This window comes from Acinonyx jubatus, chromosome D1 (genome assembly GCF_027475565.1).
Source record: "Acinonyx jubatus isolate Ajub_Pintada_27869175 chromosome D1, VMU_Ajub_asm_v1.0, whole genome shotgun sequence".
Lineage (NCBI taxonomy): Eukaryota > Metazoa > Chordata > Mammalia > Carnivora > Felidae > Acinonyx > Acinonyx jubatus.
This window is the reverse complement of record NC_069390.1, coordinates 37,300,960-37,312,879: the sequence shown is the minus strand read 5'-3', so window position 1 is coordinate 37,312,879 and position 11,920 is coordinate 37,300,960. Positions and strand designations below refer to the sequence as shown.

Below are 11,920 nucleotides of genomic sequence, written 5' to 3'. Positions count from 1 at the left end.
TTAATTTATTTTTGAAAATAGTTTGAAGATAGTCTAAGCATATTAAGAACAATTCAGGGGTAATAAACAAATAGTTTTAAAATATCTAATTAGTTTTAGAGCATCCTTACATTCTCAGAAATGTCTTGCTTTTTGGACAATATATGGTTAACTTGTCTAAGGTGACCCTTTTTGGGTCACCCTCTTCCTATCAATTAGGTTCATCCAATAGACAAAAAAAAACAAAAAAAAACCTCACCTACACATCAGCAGCTTACAAAGAGGGGGTTTACCGAGGTCTGCTACACCATTTCAAATTTTCCATTTGATCATTTCCCTACAATTTTTTTTTAATTGAGGTATAATTTACATACAGTCTAATGTAAAACCTGTTCTACATCCTGCTCTTGTGCTGCTCTTTATATACACCACATGACCACTACCCAGATCAAGATCTATACCATGTCCATCTTCTAGAAAGTCCCCTCCTGCCTATTCCCCTCAATGTGGCTACTACTAAATCATCCAGAAGTAGTCACTATGCTAATTTCTATCAACATAGATTAATTTTGTCTGTTCTTGAAATTCAAAACACATAACCATACAGTAGGGACTCTTGTGTATGACCTATTTTGTTCAAAATCATGTCTGATAGTTGACCACATTGTGTTTTTTCTTTTTTGTTACTTCACAGTAACCTGTTGTCATTATCTATGCATTCTCTTGTTGCTAAATATGTAGGTTGTTTTCATCTTAGGATTGTTACAATTAAAGCTACTGTGTACATTTTGTACAAGTCTTTTTATGAACACATCAGCTTTTTACTTTTTATCTAGGAGTGGCATGGCTAGGTTATTAGGTGAGTGCACATTTAACTTTATTAGAAAGTTTTCCAAAATATTAGAGCTATTGTACAGTTTCAAGAGCAATACGTAAGAGTTTCACTTGCCCCAACATTTGGTATCGTTAGCTTTTGCTTTTGTTTTGTTTTTAATTTTTCGCCATTCGTGGGGCACCTGGGTGGCTCAGTCAGTTAAGTGTCCAACTTTGGCTCAGGTCAGGATCTCATGGTTCATGAGTTCCAGCCCCACGTCTGGTTCTGTGCTGACAGCTCAGAGCCTGGAGCCTGCTTCGGATTCTGTGTCTCCCTCTCTGCTCCTCTGCCACTCGTGCTCTGTCTCTGTCTCTCTCTCAAAAATAAATAAACATTGAAAAAATTTTAATTTTTTGCCATTCTGATTCAAGTGCAGTGATACTGTGTGCGTGTGTGTGTGTGTGTGTGTGTGTGTGTGTGTGTGTATGTGGTTTTTGTTTTTTAATTGAAGGTCCCTTACTGGTCCTGCCTCCATGAGTGGCGAAGATTAGGGGCAAAGGGAGGTGAACCAGCAGTGCAAGGAGTCATCTCCACAACATTCCATTTATACACAGAACTAAACTGACAAGCACAGAGTCACTATTGCAGTTAGAAGTTGGCAGCACAGGAAAAAGGAGGAACAGGTGGGGAATGGGGTATCGTTAAAAAAAAATACAGCCCCCCCTAAACTGGGGTGCCTGGGGGGAACTTGGTTGGCTTCAACCCAAGAGGAATCAGAACTGTTTGGAAAGGCCAGAACCGTCAGGGATGGAGGAAGGAGGAAGGTCCAGGGGGTGAGGTGACTGTTTGGCAACTGGGGTGAAGGGATCGCCCTCCCCCTGTTGGGATCCCCCCAGCCCCTACGGTCTGGCAGGAAGGGGGCAGCCTGCAACCCCCACGGGCAGGTCTGGGGCTGCCAGATGCTCCAGGCAGGGGGCTGGAAGGGGCTCACAAAGGAGATGAGGCGCTGCCCCCCAGTTTCTCGGCCAGGGTGCACTGGTCCTTGACCTCCTCGTAGCAGTTTGCTTGTAATTCACGCTTGATCCCTGTCAGCTTCTTCTTGATGGCGTCCTTGGAGCTGGCATAAATCACTTTGCTCTTAAGGGGTGCACATTCAGGTGCCCGGAAGATAAACACCAGGTCCTCCTTCTTGCTCTCCTTGGTCTTGTAGGGGGCATCACAGAGGGCATAGCGGCAGTCCTTGTCTGGCAGCAACTTGACACAGGTGGCATAGGGGTCGTCTACGGTCTGGCCCACATCACTCGCCAGGATCTCCTGGCCCTCCTCCAGGATGATGTTCTTCTTGTCCTTGCTCAGGCAGAAGAGTACCACCTTCTTGCGCTTCTTCACCTCCTCTGGTGTTGAGGAATGATGAACCTTCATGTCATCAAAGACTTTGATGACGCGATCAGAGACTGCCACACCAGGGGCCATGTTTCCGGACGCGAAAGGGAGATAGCAAGGACAGTCAGAAAAGACAAGAGCCGCTGCAGCTGCTGCTGGGATCCCACTGAACCGATATTGTGGTTTTAATTTGCACTTTCTTGTGAGTAATGGTATCAAACATTTTCTTCACATGCTTATGGGCCATTTGGATATCTTCTTTTTTAAGTGTCTATTCAAGTACTCAGCTATAGGTGTAGGGAAGATGTCTTTTTCTCACTGATCCATCAGAATTGTATATTTTTTAAGGATATGAGAGCTTTGTCATGTATTATGTAATATACATGTATTATGAATTATATTATGAATATTTATCTCGCATCTATTTGCTCCCTCTTTTACTGGTGCTTTGTGATGAGTAGTTTTTAACTTTGATAAAGCCCAATTTATCATTTCTTTGTTGTTGTTGTTGTTGTTGTTGCTTAATGCTTAATATCTTCACCTACACTAAGGTCACAAAGACATCCTCCGAAGTTTTCCTGCAATGTTTCAAAACCACAGTCCAATGTTTTCCCTCAGCCCTCACATTCAGATCTATGATCTATCTCATATTAACTTTTATATACACTGTGAGGTAGGTATCAATGTTCACTTCTTTTTCCATTGGACATCTAGTAGTTTGAATGCCATTTATTAAAAACACCTTCCTTTCTTTCCATTGAATTCCACGGATATTTCACTGCCAAAATAATTAGTTTTTCTTTACACCAAAACAGAGAAAATAAATTACTTTGTTAAACAGTCATGCAATTCAGCACAAAAGGTCCTTCACAGGGCACAGAGAGAAGAAAATATTTAGGTCACCTTAGGGATATAAGCAAACTGGATCTCACATTAGCTTTTGCAATCAAAGCCAGCTTCACGAGGCGCCTGGCTAGCTCAGGTGGTACAGCACACAACTCCTGATCTTGGGGTTGTTAGTCTGAGCCCCACGTTGGATGTAGAGATTTAAAAATAAAAAAAATTAATGTTTAAAAAAAGCCAGCTTCATTGCTCCTTCCCTCATTTCTTTGCAACCACTTCATGTTCACACCAGGGCAAGGAATGCCCAACTGCTATTTTGATTATGTGGAGTCCCTGGTCAAAACAGTTATTTCCAGATACACCTGGTAACTTTGTTTCTAAATGGCATTGACTTCAAAATCTCTTCTGTTTGTTTCTGGAGTGGCACACACCCATTTCAGCTGCAATAGTGTGCGGTAGGAAAAGTTCTAATTTGGGAAATTGGGCACAAGTCCTTCCCCGGATTGGCACCGTGGGTGACCTTGGGTTCTTCCCTGCTCTTGGAGTCCCCATCTGTCAAATGAAGGTGTTAGACAGTTGATTTAAAAACCTTGGGTTCTGAAATTCTGAGATTCAGAGAGGGCTTTGTCCTGATTAACTGCCACTGCTTCATCATCCTTTAGTGTGTTTCATAGGAGAGAAAAGAGTGCAGGGTTTTCCCCACCAGGTCCTTCATTCAGCTGCCCAATGTAATTAACTCTAATTAAAATGTGTAGTTTTAATTAGTTTCTCTGATACATGTTTTAAAATCCTCATAAATGTAAATCTTTGCTGCCCCTCCCCCCTTTCTCAGGCTTGGCAGCTGTCTTGCTCCATTCAATTTGAGCTCCTTTTACTCATTCATGCCACTTTTGATTCATTATCTTTTGTTCCTGTTCATTGATTGTCTTTTTTTTTTCCTTTTTCTCCTTGCAGTGATAACACATTACTTAAATAGAATTTTAGAAAGAGAGTCACAAAGATTTTAAATTACCTAGAAACCATTTCATTCATGGAGCATTCAGTATCTTTAAAGGACTTTCAGCCCAGTTGATATATGTCAGCATCCCAGACACATGTTTTAAAACGTCCCAGCCTGTATATCATACATCATCCTCTGCTGACCAGCTAAAGCGGACACCTAAATCATGAGATCTGAGGAAACTCCTCAGACCTAGATATATTTCCCATGGAAGCACACGCTGGCTTGGTTTTGTACACTTCGTGTTTGTTTATTTCCACCTTCTTGTACTTACAACAAAATAAATTTATTAGGACTTTAAGTATCATGAGGGTGAGGGTTTTTGTCTGCTTTTGACGCTTCTGTGTTCCCAGCACCTAAAACAATGCTAACCCACATAGTAGATGCCTAATATATACTTGTTAAACAAATTAATAAATTTATAAATCCTTAATGAACAAATTAAATAAATTAGCTGAATTGTACTGTATAGTTTGTTATTTTATGTCATAAGTCTTAACTTCTATCATTAAGGATTTATTGTGACAAAATACCTTGAGCACTTATAATGTATCAGCTACTACGCTCAAGGTCTTGATAGGCATTCCTTTACCCGCTGCTCAAAACAATTTTATGAGGGAGGATTATTATTTCCATTTTTAAATTATTAAGTTCAGGTTTAGAAAGGATAAATAACTTACTGAAGGTATCAGGGTAGAATCCAAGGTAACTGGCAGAATCCAACTTATGACTCAATTACAAAAAAAAAAAAATCAGAAAAATTTAGACATCAAGAAAAGAGGAAAATAAATTAGACCACCATAACACAGCTACAATGAGAATTATATCATAATTCAGCCTAACTTTTCTTCTCATGAATTTTTGGCTTCTTAAAATGATATCAGAAGATAGATCTTTAAAAAGTATATTCTCTTAGACCTGGTGGTACCTTGTCTTTATATCTATCATTTTAATGGTTGCCTCTGCCATTAATTAGCTATCTATCAGAGCTCCCTAGAATGATGCTAGCTTGGAGAATAATCACTTCTCCTGCCAGGCTAAAATCATTTTCACATAAAAGGCAATAATAATGATTAGACTATAAGGACCATTATTGCTGTTCTAACTATTACTAGTAGTAATAGCTAATATACTGGAGGTTTACCATGAGCCAGACATTGTGCTAAGCATTTTAGATGCAGTGCCTTTTGTAGCAAAATAAGCTTTTTTCTTTTCTTTAATTTTAACTAGGATCCATGCCCAACATGGGGCTTGAGCTTAAGAGTCGCTTGCTCTACCTACTGAGCCAGCCAAGGGCCCCAAAGAAAGCTTTAATGAATATACTATGCCTTATTAACAAATTATGCCTTTACCAATTTGTGTGAATCTGTTCATTCTTTCTCATAGGGAAAACTTTGAAAGAAAAAGGAAAAATGGGATGGTAAGACAGAGACCCTAGATAGAACAGTTAGAAGGACAAATTAACCTTCCTCAATTTTGCTGAGACACCTAACCAACAAGTTCCTTCTCACGAAGAACTAAGTTAGACAGAAGCTCATATATAAACACCATTTGTCCAACCTTCAAACCACTACATCTTTCTTTTTCTTAAATTTTTTTGACATTTATTTATTTTTGAGACAGAGAGAGACAGAGCATGAACCGGGGAGGGTCAGAGAGAGAAGGAGACACAGAATCCGAAACAGGCTCCAGCCTCTGAGCTGTCAGCACGGAGCCCGATGCGGGGCTCGAACTCATGGACCACGAGATCATGACCTGAGCCGAAGTTGGGCGCTTAATCGACTGAGCCACCCAGGCGCCCCTCAAACCACTACATCTTGTCTTCCTCCATTCTTTCCGTCTGCACTACCATTACCCTACTTCACCCTCTTTCTTCCCATCAAACAGATATTTACAACAGACGTTTACAGCAGATTGTCTTTTAGCTCATCCAAGCATAGGCCACATATATCCTTGAACTGTAGCTTGGCTTCATTGAGTAACTACCCTAAATTGCCCCCAAAAGCTCCCTACTGCCTACCGCCTAGGGAATTATCCCCAGACTCCTTTCTTCTCCACAGAAGGACAAGGTTCACGTCTATTCCTTTTCCTGGATTATCACAAAAGAATGCGATGTTGCAGACTTTTCACCAAGCATGTTTTCCAAATGCCCTTCTCAGTATATGCCTACCCACCGCCATGTTTCAGGTCCTATTCTGTTCTTCCAAATAAAGCAAAGGAGTGACAATCCACATTACATGTTCTGTGTCATGCTTTCCAATCCCTATATATGCTCAGCCTTCGCTCACCAGAGGGGTGAGGCAAAGGGAATGGGGGAGGGGAAGAGCTGGCATTTCTTCAGTGCCAACATCCCTTGAGTGGCAAGGATTATGAGTCAGCCAGCACTATCACTTTTGAAAAACTAGGCTTAACAAGGTCCCAGCTCACACAAATGCCTCACACTCGTGAGATTACAAATTGGAATCCCAGGCAGAGAAATAACAGAGCCCTATTCTTAATCACCGTGCTTAATTATATTTGTCTGCCCTAAGTCCCCCACCTCCTGGATCCAACCTTGTTGCTCCTCCTCCTTGTTGCTTGCTTGTTTTTCTTGGCAACCTGTTTCCAGCCATGATCTCAGCCATTCTGTTATTACAGTCCTGGTTTTCCACTTTGGCAACACACTTGACTTCACTTGGCCCACAGACCTGCTCACGGTGGCACACTGATCATGAGCAAAGATCTTGATTTTCCAGCCCCGAGCACCCCCAAAACAAACAAGCAAGCTATACATCCACCCACTTCCTAATGTACAATAATCCAGATTGTGTTAGACTCTCTTGGGAAAACCAAACCAGGCTTTAAGGAGATTACTGTTAATATTAAATAATATTATGTAGAAGCAGAGAAAGAGGAGTTGACCCTTGACTCTTACATGCTGCATGAGCATCCTTCTGTCATTAGTCATTTCATGCTTCACCTCAAATTCCAAGGACTTTCTGCCCTCCATCTAGGATGTTCTGATCACTGACTTTCCAGCCTTATTTCCTCATTTATTATAGTTTTGTTCCACACCTTTTCCAAAACTGTTTCCCATATGTTGGAAGACAGACTGTGTCTTTTCTTCTATTCACTGGTGAACGTTGGCTAAAAACCAAAGTGGCTGTTAAAAGGTGTCCAACTCATCACTTTCCATTTTTAGCACTTTTGTCATTTTTATCAAAATGGCCTTTTAATCTCAGTCTGAAATATTTATTAAACATCCCAAATAAGATAGTGAATACTTGTAAGAACATTTATGAGAATTTACTATATGCTAGATACCGATGCCAAAGCTTTCCATGTATTAAGACCTGTATTCCTCACAACAGCCCCATGACATAAGGTATTTCCATTATAGCCACTTTACTAATAAGGGTAATAAATAGGTAAATAATAGGTTCTCAAAGCTATTAAGTTACAGAGCTAAGGTCTGAACTCAGTTCATTTTCAAAACCCAGACAATAAACCATCACGTTATAGCTACCTTTCTATCTTTAGCCCACACTTAAAGGAAGACAGATCTTTTTTTTTTTTAATGTTGCTAGATGCTGTCATCACAAGACAATTGAATTAAATAGAAAATTAGATAAAAAACTGAAAGGTATACGATCAATCATCAAGTCTAGCTCCCCGCATTTTCCAAACAAAATGAGATAAGATAAAATAAAGTGATACATACAGAGATCATATATTTTTCCAAAATCATGGAGATTATCTGGGATTTGAACCCTGATTCCCTGACTCCAGGGCTTATTTCACACCATCCCCAAAGAACCAAATGTACCCAATCTTTTAAGACAGCATATCTTTTGATTTTGCTGATTTTGATCCTCAGGTGTTTTTGATCATTGGATCATTTCATCAGGGCAAAACTCCCTGGTCTACCAACACCTTCACTCCTTTTTACTTCTACAAAGCCAAGTTAAAAGAAATTATCCAAGGATAATTAGAAGAATAACATTTTGGGGGTAGCCTAGATGGCTCAGTCAGTTAAGCGTCCAACTTCAGCTCAGGTCATGATGTCGCTGTTTGTGAGTTCGAGCCCCACGTCCAGCTCTGTGCTGACAGCTCAGAGCCTGGAGCCTGCTTCAGATTCTGTGTCTCCCTCTCTCTTTGCCCCTCCCATGCTCATGCTCTGTCTCTGTCTCTCAATAATAAATAAACATTTAAAAAAATTTTTTTAAAGAATAACATTTTTTAGCCAATCAAGAGAGAAAATAAGTAAATTGGTCTTAATTACACATAACATAAACCAAACTATGAACCTAGTCATACTGTAAACATTAAAAAAATGTGATGATGGGGTGCCTGGCTGGCTTGGTTGGTAGAGCGTGTGGCTTTTGATCCCAGGGTTGTGGTTTTGAGCCTCACATTGAGTGTAGAGGTTACTTAAAAATAAAGTAAAATAATAAAAAATAAATTGTCCTCTGGAGAGGGTGATGAAACTGTCATTCATTAATATGGTATATATTTTAATTTTCCTCCTGTCTGAAATATTCCATTCCTCAGCAAGGCATTTTCCACACTGTAATCAAACCTTTGATTCTTCCCTGCTAATTTCTTCTCCTTGGTTTCCTTTTAAATTCCTCTCCTCTGGGCAGCCTTCTCTGGCACCCACCATGCCACTAGTATGTCAGGCACCCCTCTACGTAATTCCATAGAGTCATGGACTTACCTCCTGGTATAGTATGCATAGCAGGGCACCTAGTATTTGTCTGTGTTCTCCCCAGAACACTAAAATAAAGTTATACTGTTTTATGTCCCCATACTTAGATCCCCAATGCATAAGCACTGTGAGTTTGCACCAAGCTATACCCTACTCAGCTGGCTTTCTTATGACCAACATCATTCATTGGCAAGAGCTCTGGTGACCATGGACTGGAACAACCATAAGAGGCCTCAAAGGAACATAACTCATCATCTTAGTCTTAGGTGTCCAACAGTCCTTCCCAGAGCTATCTTCTCTATCCCACAAAATCTCTCCAAGAACATTAAGATGGTGATGCTCAGTCTTCTATATTCTTAAACACACACTAAGTTCTAGAATTTGCAACCTAACTTGAAGATTATATTTTGTTCACAGGTATCTACTATTTCTTCAGCCCCTTTTCAGTGCCCTTTCATTACTGAATAGAACACTTGACTACGTTACTCCTTTCACTTAACAGAGATCCCTTGTGTTCCTGTAAATATGCCATTTCCATGCCATACTACCCTTTTTTGCCTTACAGCAAATGGGACGCACCTATGTACAACCTTGCACAAAGCCTTCAGCTCAAATCTCCATCTACTGTATGCCAAGTAGGAATACACATCCTCCGTTGCTTCTAACACAAATTAAACACATCATATAAAATTTGACAGCTGGCCCAATACTGAAAAATTTGTCTGACATCTATGTACCATAGCTGATCTGTTGAAATCCAGAGTCCTAAGAGGACTCTTCCCACCTGTACTTCTTTGACCACCAATGAAAACCATTTCACCATGGCCCTTTAGAACTCAGGAGTTCGTACCTTCCTCAAACAGTTTTATTTTATTTATTTTAAGTTTTTATTTATTTATTTTGGGAGAGAGAAAGAGAGGAAGCATGAACAGGGGTGGGGCAGAGAGAGAGAGAGGGAGAGAGAGAGAATCCCAAGTAGGCTCTGCACTGTCAGCGTGGAGCCCCACAAGGGGCTCGAACTCTCAAACCGTGAGATGATGACCTGAACCCAAATCCAGTTGGATGCGTAACTGACTGAGTCACCCAGTTTTAATAGCATAACTATAAGTGATCTCTGAATAAGGAGTTCTTGACTTTCCATCCTAGCAAATTGTTCCTTAGCAGCCCCATTACCATAAAGGTTCCCATTTATGATAGCATATTTTATCAGCTACTAATTTGCTTTTGGGAAAGAAGAAGGTATTGAAGAAAGAAACTACAGAAAGTTACCTCTTTGTTTGGAGGCTCAGGGCAATCATTCTGATCCTGTTTTGTGGGTCTTTCCAAAGGTCATGATACATGGCTTTGGCTCCCTTTTTCTTAAGGGAGCCAAATGAACACGTGAAACAGAAAGATTTAGCTAATACAATTAATTAGAAAGAGATGTCAGGGACCATATGGGATTTATTTACTTCACATTATAAGGCCTAAACCCATATGATGATTCTTTGTCACTCAATATGCATGTGGGGGGGAATCATGAGAAGAATGCAGGTGTGCAGGTGTGCAGGTGGTGGGTGGGCCCACAGTTCTTAACATTCAACTCTTCCTAACCAAGAACTAGATTTCATCTTTTTCAAAAAGAAAAAGGAAAAGGAAACACATGTACACACACACAGAAGCCATCCAGTGTCTTAGTCCTTAAATCCCAGGCAGACTAGCAGATTAACTGCATTTATTTGTTTATAAACGAATAGTTAGTTTTAGAAAGAGAGAGGGAGAGCTCCTGCATGCCGTGCAAGCAGGTACGTGGCAGAGGGAGAGAGAATCTCAAGCAGGCTTCATGCCCTGAACGGATCCCACAACCCTGAGATCATGACCTCAACTGAAATTAAGTCAGACGCTTAATCCCCTGAGCCACCCAGGTGCCCCTAACTGCATTTCTTAACCAATAATCGACCTACACACATGCTTTCCATCACTCCCTCTGTTACTATCCCTTCTACATTTTTTTCTGTCATGAAAACAGACTCAATTTTACAAAAGTTAAATTTTACAACAACAAAAAATGCAACAAGCAACATATTTAAGTGGCAAAAATGATAAGCAGAAGGAAAGAAAAAGCTCTTCATTTTTGTAGCACTATTTTCCAATCCTTTATTCTAACATTTCTCATATAGAATTGTCAAATAAATATAATGTAATGGCTTGCCCACTGGTGTTTGATAAATCATGGATTGTAATGAACATGAAATGTTTCATAATGGCATGAGGAACTGAACTCAGTGCCGAACAATTATTAAGAATTGGATAATCCAGATGTAGAGAGTGACGTGAATAAAGATTATCTACAGGGGAGGAAAAGAACTTTACTCACCAGTGGGACAATGTTGTGTGCCGCTCTCAGCCCCTCACTAACCAGTACTGTGGCTGGACTAGTCTTCGTGGTTCTCAGTATGACTGCAAGATGTCCTCAGCGATAACCATTAGGAAATTGGCGTGTCGGGGGGGAGGAGGCTTGATTACTTACAAGTCCTGGAGCGCAGAAGTCACAGTTGAGGGCAAACGCGGGGAGCGGGGTAGAGTCTGGGGTCTGCTTTCATCAGAGTCAAGGGTGCTCATGGGCTCTGTCTTTATTTGTGAATTTAAAACAGAAGAGCGGGAATTAAAAGCTCGGGAAGAGGGAGGAAAAAAAAAAAAAAAAACCCTACCACCAGCAGTTCAAAGGTCAGATTTCAAAATCAGCAAGATCTCTAAAGCACAAGAGCCTGGCGTGGAAGGGCAGGCAGCATGCTCTTCTGGTTTTGTAGCTGTCCAAGTGTTTATCTGAGATAGCCGTCTTTGAAGTGGATGCCTGAGCAATCAAAGCTTAAATCGCACACTTGCGTTCCAAAAAAAAAAAAAAAAACAAAAACCAACTGTCACAGTTGACACAACACACAGATTAGTCCAGGTATAGAAGTAGGGATGGTTTTAGAATCTGTCTTTTCCATCCAATTTGTTCTCAGTGGTACATTCTTTTCTGTCAAGGAAAAAATAACTTAAGATCTTTTCTACTTTTATTTTCCTACCCCAATACCTCTAGTGAATGATTCAGATCCTTTGGGTTCCTGGTGACCATCCATTAAACGGAGGTTACAAAGAAATGTGAGTAAATAAAAGGGAAACCTGGAGGATACATTTATCACAGCTCAATTAAAAGTCTTATTTAGTGGGAAACAGGGGCACCTGGGTG

General features: G+C 40.4%; 1 protein-coding gene across 1 annotated transcript; it reads right to left on the bottom strand.

The window, feature by feature from the left end:
- Window positions 1-322: 322 nt before the first annotated feature.
- Window positions 323-11,052, bottom strand: LOC128311809 (cofilin-1-like). The gene has a single exon (XM_053203378.1). The coding sequence runs from the start codon at window positions 2,264-2,266 to the stop codon at window positions 1,781-1,783; it is 486 nt and encodes a 161-aa protein (XP_053059353.1). The 5' UTR covers window positions 2,267-11,052; the 3' UTR covers window positions 323-1,780.
- Between the last annotated feature and the right edge of the window lie 868 nt (window positions 11,053-11,920).

What these genes read in the sequence shown, in the direction of transcription:
- LOC128311809 (XM_053203378.1), bottom strand. Translation starts at nt 2,266, where the DNA reads ATGGCCCCTGGTGTGGCAGTCTCTGATCGCGTCATCAAAGTCTTTGAT.